At 42.6% G+C, this 12,068-nt stretch overlaps 1 protein-coding gene across 6 annotated transcripts in view; it reads right to left on the reverse strand.

Annotated features, from left to right (window-relative positions):
• Positions 1-12,068, reverse strand: part of myh11a (myosin, heavy chain 11a, smooth muscle) — a 36,231-nt gene that overhangs the window by 3,172 nt on the left and 20,991 nt on the right. For all 6 annotated transcript variants that reach the window (XM_074628893.1, XM_074628896.1, XM_074628891.1 and 3 more), the window contains 25 exons: positions 11,815-11,988; positions 11,516-11,630; positions 10,285-10,478; positions 9,130-9,251; positions 8,963-9,032; positions 8,707-8,867; positions 8,047-8,155; positions 7,728-7,859; positions 7,296-7,502; positions 7,035-7,172; positions 6,785-6,908; positions 6,493-6,664; positions 6,069-6,281; positions 5,703-5,847; positions 5,357-5,563; positions 5,149-5,253; positions 4,828-4,980; positions 3,832-4,080; positions 3,231-3,443; positions 2,398-2,610; positions 2,119-2,280; positions 815-943; positions 641-729; positions 423-546; positions 114-322 (listed from right to left, as the gene is read on the reverse strand). In XM_074628893.1, the coding sequence (XP_074484994.1) occupies positions 114-322; positions 423-546; positions 641-729; positions 815-943; positions 2,119-2,280; positions 2,398-2,610; positions 3,231-3,443; positions 3,832-4,080; positions 4,828-4,980; positions 5,149-5,253; positions 5,357-5,563; positions 5,703-5,847; positions 6,069-6,281; positions 6,493-6,664; positions 6,785-6,908; positions 7,035-7,172; positions 7,296-7,502; positions 7,728-7,859; positions 8,047-8,155; positions 8,707-8,867; positions 8,963-9,032; positions 9,130-9,251; positions 10,285-10,478; positions 11,516-11,630; positions 11,815-11,988 (3,929 nt within the window). The remainder of the gene's footprint in view (positions 1-113; positions 323-422; positions 547-640; positions 730-814; positions 944-2,118; positions 2,281-2,397; positions 2,611-3,230; positions 3,444-3,831; positions 4,081-4,827; positions 4,981-5,148; positions 5,254-5,356; positions 5,564-5,702; positions 5,848-6,068; positions 6,282-6,492; positions 6,665-6,784; positions 6,909-7,034; positions 7,173-7,295; positions 7,503-7,727; positions 7,860-8,046; positions 8,156-8,706; positions 8,868-8,962; positions 9,033-9,129; positions 9,252-10,284; positions 10,479-11,515; positions 11,631-11,814; positions 11,989-12,068) is intronic.

The following is a 12,068-nucleotide window of genomic DNA, read 5'->3' on the forward strand; positions in this document are numbered from 1 at the left end:
CTGTTTGTTTAAAGTGAACCCTGAAGTTTCATGTGTGTTCAGGACACGATAATATTTTTGCTACAGTCATTATTTGAAGATGCAAATCGTTTGACTCTGTCTCTGCCCCCGACCTGTTCTCCTGCTCCAGCTGCTCCTCCATCTGTGCCACTTTAGCCTCCAAGGCCGAGATGGAGGACTTGAACTTGGACTTGACTTGGTTCTCCATCTCCTGGAGCTTGGCCTTCAGCTCCTTGTTCTGGCGCTCCATCTGCTGCCGAGCGCTCTCGTTCTTCTGGGAGGTGCTGCGCTCCGTCTGCAGCTCGTTGTTCAGCTGATCCACCTGTGGTGGGAAAAGCATGCAAAGAGAGGGATGAGGACTCTGCTCTTTCTTTTTTTCAAAACCCCTTTTATGACTCAAGTAGCTGCTACTGTCAGCTCACCTGCTGTGTGCTCTTCCTCAGCCTGTCATTGATGATCTCCATGTTGCTCTGCTCTTCCTCCAGCTCCTCCTCTAGCTGGGAGATCTTAGCTTCCAGACGACGTTTCTCATCCGCCAAGGCTGACCTGCACACGAGGAGCACAGCAGTTAAACAGATGTAACCATCGCTTTGTCTTCTGCGTATATTTCAGTGACAAAAGTAGTGAAATCTCCACCCACTTCCCGGAGGAGTTACTGGCCAGCTCATCAGACAGCTCGTCTCTCTCGGCCTCCGCCTGCTTCCGTCCCCTCTCGGCTGCAGCCATTTCCTAAAACATATTAGAGGTTTATACTTTATTTCAAGCCTCGGCTCTGATACAATTTGCTTGCCTTGTTTGGAAACGGATGTGTTACCTCCTGTAGCTGCATGAGCTCAGCCTCCAGACCCTTGGCCTTCTTCTCGCTCTCCTTTGCGGTAGTCAACACCTCCTCTCTGGCAGCGTGGGCGTCTTCCAACTCCCTCTGGTAGTCCTTCATCTGGGCCTGGTGGGAGGAAGAGAGACAGCAATAAGGAGAGCATCAGAATGGTATTTATTTACCAGGTATATTTTCAGTACAGTGCCAGCCAGAGCTTTGACCTGATTGTGGATGCAGTGCTCCATGTCAAAAATCACATTTATGAGTTTCCAGCACATGAGCGCACCACTCAAAGTCCTACTGTCAGTATCAGGCACCAGTAGAAAATAAGGAAATATCAATGTCAGAGTTTCCAAGTTGTGACATTTCATGGTGGCGACAATATCAGAGAACGTCTCAAATGCTGTTGTGCCCCTCAATAAATAAATAAATAAATAAATTAAATAATCTTAATTTTTCATCTTTAATGACATCAGTTTGCTATAGTTACACAATATGTCCTACCAGAGCATTTAAACACCTGTTTAGTCGGAAGATAGTACTTTGGATCAGTGGTTCCTAATTAGATTTGCTAATGTATAACTAATCAAAAATAAAACTATTTAAAAAGATTTTTTTTGCTACTTAGTAGTCCACATTCTGTTTAAACTTGGTATTTCTGCAAAGTTGCAGATAAAGATCAGGCTAATATTATTAGTATTATACTATTTGTAGAATTAGATTCCAGTGATGACTGCGTAGGATTATTTCTGACTCGTGTGATCCAAACATTTCCAATAATCCAGAGCGTTGCCAAGTCCAAAAGCCAAATTTATTGAAAAAAGATAAATTCACAACATGTTTTAATCTAACGACATATTCAGCTTCAATCCGTATTTGTTACTGTTTGGTAAACATTTTCAACATTTTCGCAGCTTTCCCACTTGCCGCACACAAAGGGAGGAACGCACTGACGAGTATATTCTTAAAGAAAGTTGATTTAATTAAAAGAGAGTAACTCATTTAATACACTGAATCACTTTATTCAAATTGAGTATTTTGTTCGAGGATTTGTAATTTTTCTTCAGCGTGATGACATCAGCAAATATGGGGGTGGTGGTGGCCTCAGCTTTTCTTAGATACAAATAGGGGGGTCTTCGAGGAATATGTTTATAACCACTGCTTTACATGTACTTGAAGGTACACATGGATCACATACTTACCAAAAGAAGGATATGATAAAAGCAAAGGTGTGCATCTAAAGTCAAATACAATAAAATCTCAATTAAAATGCTGCATTTCATTCGTCCCTTTACTCTCACCTGGAGCTTGCGGAGCTGTTTGATGGCCTCATCCCGTCCCTTACTGGCCGTCTCGATCTGTCCCTCCATATCTTTCATGTCTGTCTCCAACTTCTTCTTGGCTGCTGTCGCCAGGGCCCTCTGCTTACGTTCGTCCTCCAGCTCTGTCTCCAACTCACGGACCTGCAGTCGGTACGCATCATTGCTTAGATTACTGATGCGGCCGGTGTGACATTCTCTGATGGTGGATCAGATCACATAACTTTCATTTGGAGGACAAGGTATTTTACGCCGCTTTACCTGCTTGACGAGCTGTCTCTTCTTCTCCTCTCCCATCTCATCTCGTCCCTGGAGGTCCCTATCGAACTGGGCCTTCAGGGCCTGCATGTTGACCTCCAGACGCAGCTTGGCGTCCTCAGCCGCCTGCAACTCGTCCTCTAGCTCCTCTAGTTGGGTCTTCATCTCCTCCACCTGGGCATCCAGGCCTCGTTTGGACTTCTCCAGCTCGTGGACCTGCCATCAAGAGACATATATAGCTAAATTAACTACTATATTTTGGTGTAAATAGCATGAAGAGGGGGCTTCGAAGCTTCGTGAGAGATATTCGAAGGTATTCGAAGCTTTAGAATAGCGCCGCTGCCACACTACTGTACACACAAGCACACACATAACAAACAGCGTTACCCGTCTGAGAATAACTAATAATAATTAATGTATTATGTATTAATATGAATAATGTGAGATTATTCCTTATTTCATGGGTTATTATGGGATTCATTTATCACTATTATATACTTATATACAGTATATATATATATATATACTTATATACAGTATATATATATATATATGTATATATACATATACATATATATATATATATATATATATATATATACATATACATATATAGTATATATATTATAAAAAACGAAGCATTCAAATACTGATTTGGAGGTCGATTACCATGGCAACCGCCAAAGCTTCGAAGCTTTGAAGCATACGGATCAGCCCTACATAAAGAAATGAGACAAACCACGGACTCTCAGCCTCTACTGGTCAGTCCAGTCGTAACGGTCTCACATGTGACACATTCAGTCATGTTTTTAATGAAATGATGTTCCAGCACATACACTTTTTCCCACATCATCCTTGGAGCTGATCAGGTCCTCCATCTCCATCTTCAGGGCCTTGTTGGCTCTCTCCAGCTCCTCTCTTGAACCCTGGGCCTCGTCCAGAGCTCTGCCCAGTGACAGAGCCTTGGTGTCCTTCTCTCTGGCCTCGGCTTCAGCGCGGTCTCTCTCATCTGCATATTTACTGGAGATACTCTTCTCCTCGGCCAGCATCTGGAGACCAAAGAAGATGGAAAACCAAGGATAACGTTTTAGGGTGTAATCAGGGCCGGCTTAAGGCATAGGCCATATAGGCGGTCGCCTAGGGCGCCACCTTCTGGGAGAAATACACTTTTCCCCCCTATAACTCTGCCCAGCCGCACTTATTAATAAAAATGTAAATTGTAGTGAAACTGACTAAATACTTTTAAGCCAACAATATCAGGGACCGTTTATTTATGTTATAATAACTACATTATTTACGTAATTATGTAATGCTAAAGTAATGTAGTGCCGCGGATTACTTTTTAGGTCATAATAATTATAGTAATTTTAAGGTTGTAATGTGTAGTATTGTTATGGCAGTTTATCTCGGTGTTACCAGTTTTGTGATTTAACTGACCTGGTCAAACTTCTTCTGCTTCTTCTCCAGGTTGGACACATTCTGTCTCTGGTTGTCCAAGTCCATCAGCGTGTCCTCGAGCTCCTGCTGCAGACGGTTTTTGGTCTTCTCCAGCTTGTCATAGGCAGAGGCCTTCTCCTCAAACTGGGTGTTTGCTGCCTCCAAATCTCTCTGCAGACGTTTCTTACCTTCTTCCAGCAGCTCGACGTTTCCTGTCATTTCGTCCAGCTTCTTTTTCGAATCTGACAACTGTGGACGGAAGAAGACTTTGAGGCACTGATTATGAACAACAGACAATAAATCTGCATTTTGTTCTGAGGTTTGTTCATCCTCCAATGTCTATACTAACTTCTTAAGACCTCCCACTTGCATCTCACCTAGGGATGCACTGATAACGATACCGGATAAGATATCGGGCCGATACTGATTCAAATAGCTGGATCGGGTATCGGTGACAATGATGCCGATCTATCCAATTCAATTCTATGTTTATAGACTATATACATTATATACTGGCATTTTCATTCCAGTTTAAGTTTTGACCAATTTGTTGCTGCATTAAAAAGGTTTACACTTTGAATTGTAATTCCTGTTAATTTTGAAAATGTATTGCCAAGTTGCTGGTGTACGATTTATCTTTTTTAATAATAAATAACAATTCACTAAATTTACATTTATTTGTTACATTTTGTTTTACAAAATTAGGAAAGCAATGTTTAAGTCAAGCCTGATGTTGCCTTACACGTAAAAGAACTTCACTTACACACAGTGATGCATTGGCGTCGGATCGGTACTCGGTATCGGCCGATCGATAATAAAAGCCCAGTGCTATTGATATCGGGACTGGAAAAAGTCAGATCGTGCCCTAATCTCACCTATTATAAAACATCACGGAAATCTCTCTGTCTTACTTATTTTTGTCCATGATATTGTCTTTGTGATGTCACCTCTAAATTAAAACTCTAAAAGTTAGTGACCCCTAGTTTGATCTCTGACCTGGATGTTGAGGGTGGACACGTGTCTCTCCACGTTCCTCTTGGCCTCCATCTCCTCTTCAAGCTGCTCCTGCAAGTTATTCTTGTCGTCTTCCGCTTGCCGCAGCTTTGTAGAGAACTGCAGTTTCTGACGCGTCTCCTCAGCCAGTTGCTCCTGTGGCAGCACACCAGGTGAAAGGTCAATGCTTTCATTCTGACCTATTGTCAGCAAGCATTAGATAGTACAGTATATCTAATTGTCACATTAAAGCTAACGTAGACCGTTTTAAGATTATAACATAGGCCGTCCCAGCTCTAAATATTCTGCTAAAAGTCCAGTTACCTGTGAGTCTTGGAGTTGGGAGGTAAGGCCGGAAACATCTTTACTCAGTTTGATGTTCTTCCCTTCTGCTTCATTCAGTAGGTTTGTAACACTCTCCAGTTCAACCTGCATGAAGACAAATATGAGGTATTTTTTTTGGTAGCTTTTAAAAATGCATATATAAATATATATAAAACATGCATAGATCTAACTACTGAACGTCACTTACAGTGATCTTGGAGCAGCGCTCTCCCAGCTCGGCCTTCTGCTTCTCGCTGTCGGTGAAGCGTGACTGCAGATCTGTCACCTGACCTTCCAACTTCTTCCTCTTGTGCTCCCCGTCTTGTTTGGCCTGGTTGAGTGAGCGCACCTCCACGGTTAATTCTGATGTCTCCTTCTCCAGAGCTTGTTTAGCCTTCTCCAGGTTTGACTTCACCTGAACAGAAGAGAGAAAATACGAGATCAATATCCTGTGTGTTGTATATAATGAAAAAAAAAAAGGATTGTCTTTCAGAAACATCATCAACTTGAACACCAGAGTGTTCATGACACTGTACGAAATGATGCGGGCCTACTCGTTTGGACTGCTCCAGCTGCTCTGTGAGCTCCTCCACAGCCTGGGTGTGTTTCTGTCTCATCTCCTGTGTCACGCACTCGTGGGTGCGGTTCTCGTCATCGATGGCTTTCTTCAGCAGGTTCACCTCCTGCTCCCGTTTGGCCCTGGATGGATGGATCACGCACATGTTTGTTTATTTTACCAATATTGACAAAGATATCACTTATGTCTATTGTACACAAGGGTTCTAAGAAGAAAGCAATATTTATGTTTCTTCTATGTAATATTAATTTTCTCTAAAATGAATTGTACCTTACCCATACATTCTTAATATGTAATACCTTTATATTATTATATTTGTTTGTGTCAGTATTGTATGGCCAACCTTAGTTCCTGCTGTGTGGCAGTAGTGTCCAAGGTGTCCTCTAGCTCAGACTTGAGGGCCTCCAGCTCCTCCCCGAGGTCTCGTTTGAACTTCTCTGCTTTGTTCCTAGCCGCCCGCTCAGAGTCGAGGTCCTCCTGCAGGTCGGAGATGTGTCCCTCCAGCTCTCTGATCTTCTTCAGAGCGTTGTTCTTCTGACCCGTCTCATCTTCTAACCTGAGGAGGAAGAAGAATGCACCATGCAGGATACTTGTTAGCATGATAGAAATGACAGAAGCTAGCATCCAAGAAGTTAAAACTTGACGTGGTACACAGGAGGTGCTACTCTGCCACAGATGTAATTGAGTCACTGGACTTTGTAGATTCAGGCGTATTGAAGATTAAAGCTGTAAATGGGTTCTAATGTTGTCACTTTTCAGGACTTTACCTGGCCAAGGCGTTCTGTAACTCCTCCTCCTTCTTTGCAAGCTGGGCTTTGAGGTCAGCGATCTGGGCCTGCAGGTCAGCTATCTGCTCTTGCATGTCATTCGACTCTGCATCCAACTTACGCTTAGCCTTATCCAGCTCCTGTCGACCCTTCTCTTCCTTTTTCAAACGGACTATGAGTACAGCAGAGAGATAACAATTAGCATAAATGTTTGTTTTCCAAACTATGAGTATAGCTCCAATTGTGACACCAGTATTGTTTTTTTTGGGTGTTCATGCATAACAGATGTTACCCTCTAGTTCAGAGATCATGGACTCGTGTTTATTTTTGAGCTTGGTGAGGTTCTTTGACTTCTCCTCTTCCTCTGCCAGGTTGGAACTGAAGTCTGCAATCCTCTCCTCCATCAGCTTCCTCTCCTACAAAACACCAAGTAGGTAATCTATTTGCCGAAATCCACTTTTCTCCTTTTGATTTAGTTAATCTCTTAATAAATGACTAACCAATATAAGGGTCTCTGATAAACGCTGTTTGTCCGTACTTACCTTCTGCAGCTTGTTGTTCTGGTCCTCCATCACCAAGATGTCGTCCTCCAGCTTTTTGACCTTCCCCTCAGAGGTAACCTTCTCCAGCTGCAACTTTTGACGGGCATCTTCCTCCTCCTCTAAATGTTCTTCCAATTCCTACAAGAAGAATACTGCAGCTTCAGCTTCTGGCGCTATTTCCTCGCATTACCAGAGCATACATAGCTGAGCATGACGGCTAAAAGAAACAACAAGTTATGAACAAGGAACGGATTTGTAGACCTGCATCTGCTGTTGCATCTTCTTCTTATCCACTAACAGCGCCTGAGCACGTTCTTCCTCCTCATCCAATCTCGCCTCCATCTCATGGAGGATCTCCTCCAACTCCTGCTTCTTAGACGCCAGACGAACCCTCATCTCCTCAGCCTCGGCATACAGCTCTGTCTCTGCTTGAAGCTGCTCCTGCAGTGCGTTCCTCTCCTCCAAAACCTGGAACAGATAGACCAGATAATATAGGACTCATCTTCGTTGTCAGTAGATTCCTTAACAGGAGCTTATTCTTATTGGCTTGGTTTCAGTCATGTATTAAATAAAACACTGAAAAGGGATGTGGAATTGTTACTTTGACACAGTTTAAATGGCCGTGACCTCGAGTGAAAGCAAAAGAACGGTTAGAAATGTGTTTGTGTCATTGTTGCAGATTTCATCCTTTACCGATGTGTGTTTCAGGCTGATCTCCTTCAGCTCAGCGTCAAACTTTGAAGCAACTTCTTTGGCTCTCTGCAGCTCTTCGTCCTTCATACCCATCTCCTCCTCCTGTCGGGTCACTTGCAGGAGAGGCTTGACCTGTGGTTCAGGAGGATGGGCATCGTCACATTTTTAAATCAGGGTAAACGCCATGTAAGGCCAAGTTTGTAATTTACAGAAGAACATGAAGAATTCATTCTACCACTACATTCAAATATTAGAAAAGCCTCAAAGACAGGGTTGTACTGGGAATTTGTTGCATTACTTTGCAGAATTATTAGCTGACCTTTGTGAAGAGCCTCCACCACTGCCAGTTCCTTAGTTTGAGGTAGGCAGCACAGTTCCTCTGGATCACTTTCATGGCTGTGAGTTGCGCTTGCCTCTTGGCAAATGCCCTTTAAAAATACAGTGACAGTACAGTGAAACCAATATGTATAATATAAAGCAAAGTGTTACTTATCTATAGTGTTAACAACAGCAAAAACACTCTGAAACCATTTCTCTACTGTTTAAATAAAAAGGGCCAATATACATATATGCAAAAAATGAATGAAAACTGAAGAATATTAGTTTATGACAGATTCACAAGAGTTCACGCCAGAGGGGCGAATTATTCCATATTCTTTCCTGAGAATTAAAAGTAAAATGAAAAGTATTTGAGATTAAAAATGCTGTTGCTGTGTAGCAACTTATTATTTAGCTATTTTCATTCTTAAAAAGTCACCAGAATGCAGGAAACAAAGTCTCTGAAACTCAAATTGGGGGAGGACCCTCAGACCCTTCGATTTGATTTCATAATCCTCCCTAGTTTCAAGGTTGGCAACTATGAAAATACTGTCTAAAAGATGAGATATTATTAGACATACTGAACTTGTGACCAGCACAACACAGATAGCACAATTTATTAGAGGGTGAAGTGTGTGAGGGGAGGCTTATGTATTCATACTTTCTGGCTAGGAAGCCTCTAGTCTGGGCCTGGAAAGCGATGATGACCACAGTGATCTTCAGATCTCTCTCCTCCTCCAGCTGGGCCAGCACTCCCGTGCGGAAGAAGATCTTACTCTGTCCGATCCTGTACAGGTTGGGGTCCAAGTCCAGGTGCTTGATCTACGCAGAGAGGAGATTGGTGAGAAAAAGGAGGCTCACGCAGGGTATGAAAACCTCTGAATGAACAAAAATTTCAATGGAACTTGTGTGTTTACCATGAGGCAGCAAGCTTGTTTGCCATCCATGAAACCTTTGGGGATAGCGCTAGCAGCCAGAATCTCATAACTACGAGACAAGAAAGAGACACAGAGACACTGAGTATGGCGAGAAAGGTTTATAGAAATATTAATATAGTTAGTAAGTCTCCTCAGATCCCACTCACCGCTGGCGGAACTCCTGGAAGACGATTCTGTTGGGAAATCCTTGTCGGCAGATTCTGATCCCCTCCAAGACACCGTTACACCTCAGCTGCTCCAGGACCAGATACGCATCCAGCTTCCCGGCCTGAGGAGAACAGGATGTTAGTCTTATTACATTGGGTTTTATGAAGGAAATACACACATATCACTCAATACTGAATGGTTACTGCATTATGGATATTTGTTTTCATGTTATATAATTCATGTAACGGTTTCAGGAATAGACACTACAAAAGAAACGCAACTATCAGTTTGATTGGGTCATAGGGCAACAGAAGAAAGTGCAGGATTTTTTTGAATTTCATTTAAAACATACATCCATATCTGAACTGGTTTTTTTCAGGATTACAGGGAGCCAGAAAGTGCACCCTGGACAGATCACCAGTCTAATACAGAGGCAATTGACAGCGGCCCTCTTAAACAATATAACTGGGCAAACAAGTTATTTTATCACCTAAGACAATGATTCTCAAAGCGGGGTCCGGGGACCCCCAGGGGTTTGTGGCACTCTGCCAGGATTTTCCGCAAAATAATTTGCTATAAATTATAATATTGTGCTGTATCATTAAAGAGTACATATCTACAGATGGGGTAAGAATTTGCGCCAATAAAACAAGCATATTGTGTCCATTACTACCACCCACATTAGCTTTGGGCCACATCGTAAAGTGACACTAAGCCCGAACTTGCTAAATTGAGAAAATTTGACGACAATTATACAGAGTTTGTCTGTACTGAGAACAGCAACGGGAGATCAAAATGTGTCATGTGTCTTCAGGTGCTAGCGAACGAAGCCATGAAGCCGGCCAAGCTAAAGTGACATCTGATAACAAAGCACCCGGAATATCATGGCAAAATAAAGTGGTGTTAACATGATTCAAATTTAAATGTGTTTCTGTTTATCACTATCAAACAAGTATGACGTATTTAGTTTAAAAACTTTTAGATCACAAATAGCATATGCTTAATCGGTGTTATGATTATGACGGGGGTCCTTGGTGTACCTGGCCCCAAAAAGTTTGAGAACCCCTGACCTAAGATACGCACTGTGTTAAATAAACTGCATTCTTTGCCATAAGTTACTACAGTAGTGTTAATGACACTTAATTTTTCTTTACCCTCTTCTCGTGGTTGGGGATGATGCATCTGACGAAGTTGGGCTGCGTGTTGTGCAGTGTGGTCATAAGTTTGGCCAGGGACTCCTTGTAGAGCTGTCCGACCGTGCGGAACATTCCCTTCTTGGTCTTTGACCCACTCGGCATGGAGCTGTCTGACATCTTGGCTAATGTGTCAAGACCCACCACTCTGTCCGCTGAAATAGACAACACATCATTGCGTTAATGGAAAAACAGTGTGTTCACTCAACTTGAAGTGGTTCAAGTGTGCTCGATCTCCCTACGTGTACAATTTCCGTGCAAATGTTTCAAATGAATCTGATGGCACATTGTTTTTGTTTGTAGGAAAATGTGACAGTCCAGATGGAAATCGGTGCAGTGTTTGTCTTGCCTCTAGTCCGTTCATTTCCATGTCAGATCTGTAGCAGGGTGGTGGTTTGCATTGCTGTCTACCACTGTTTGACTAGAGTCAGACATTTTCAAATCATAAAGATGGAGGCTTTAACTCCAAAATGATATGTACACATCATTTGAACACCGACTGTAATGTTTACTTGCTATAGCTGTTACCACTGGGACACCATCTACAATACCACAATAACCTGCTCTGTCTCTCTCTCTCTCTCTCTCTCTCTCTCTCTATGGGTGTAAGTGTGTGATTGCCTGCAGGTGTGCTGGAGTCAGGGCAGAGCTATCAGCTGCATCTCATCACCATAATCAAGCCTCTTCATATACCCTGTTCCGCCATCTCCACGCTGCCAGATGGTAAACTCAGCAGCCAGTTAGTGTTTACTACATCCTAGCCCCCGCTTACTAGTATTGCTACTCTGCTAGGCTACTAGTTCTTGTTGTTTGTCCCCCGTGACTCATCCTGGTCTTCGTTTCCCTCACAGTCCTGCCATTCCTGACTCCAGGCCCTGCTCCGCTCCCGATCCCAAGCTCACTCGGTCCCCCTATATAATTCCGGACCAGCTCCCACGGACTCTCTGCTCAAACCTCGGCTCTCTGCTACAAGCCCCATTATTTCTTGCTATGTTAAAAAAAAACATTTAGCCTGTACCTGACTCTTTTCTGCTTCTGCATCTGGGTCCACTAGTTTAGTAGCCCCTTAACAAAAGCAGTGTATTTCACCATTACGTACAACTGGAGTGTTAATTATCCAAAATTCAAACTTTACAGAAATTACAGAAATCTGTAATTTATCAATCTATTCCAGTAGAGCCAGACATCTCACCATCTTTCCACAGGTCTTGCACAAACTGGCTGGAGGAGCTGTTGAGCAGTGACGTGACGTTGTCATTTAGAGGGTCCATGTTCTTTGTCAACCAGGCTGTGGCGTTATAGTCCACCTACAAACAAAACAACATCAATGTTAGTCGAGCTTCATTGAAATTTTTTTTTTTACAACATGTCAGCAATCATCACAGCAATATTGTCTTCAGTCATGTTGCCCAAATTATAAGTCAATATGAGAGTATACAGGGGACACTATATCACGTGTTTCTCATATTATACACATCGCCACATACTCACCTTTCCAGCATAATGTAAAAGAGAAAACTCTGTCTTGTCCTTGAGCTGTTTAGGTTTGGCGAATTTCACATGGTTCCCTTGTGTGTTCATGAGTTTCTCCACAAAGGAGACATCTGTGGCTTTGGGGAACCAGCACTCTTCATCCAGCAGGGCCAGAACACCTGGAGGGTTGTTCTGCAGATAATGTAGTAATTACTAAGTTTGACGAAAATTAATAAATTAAGACACATCCTACTAAATCACAAAATATCTGT

This window comes from Sebastes fasciatus, chromosome 3 (genome assembly GCF_043250625.1).
Source record: "Sebastes fasciatus isolate fSebFas1 chromosome 3, fSebFas1.pri, whole genome shotgun sequence".
In the NCBI taxonomy this organism is placed as follows: Eukaryota; Metazoa; Chordata; class Actinopteri; order Perciformes; family Sebastidae; genus Sebastes; species Sebastes fasciatus.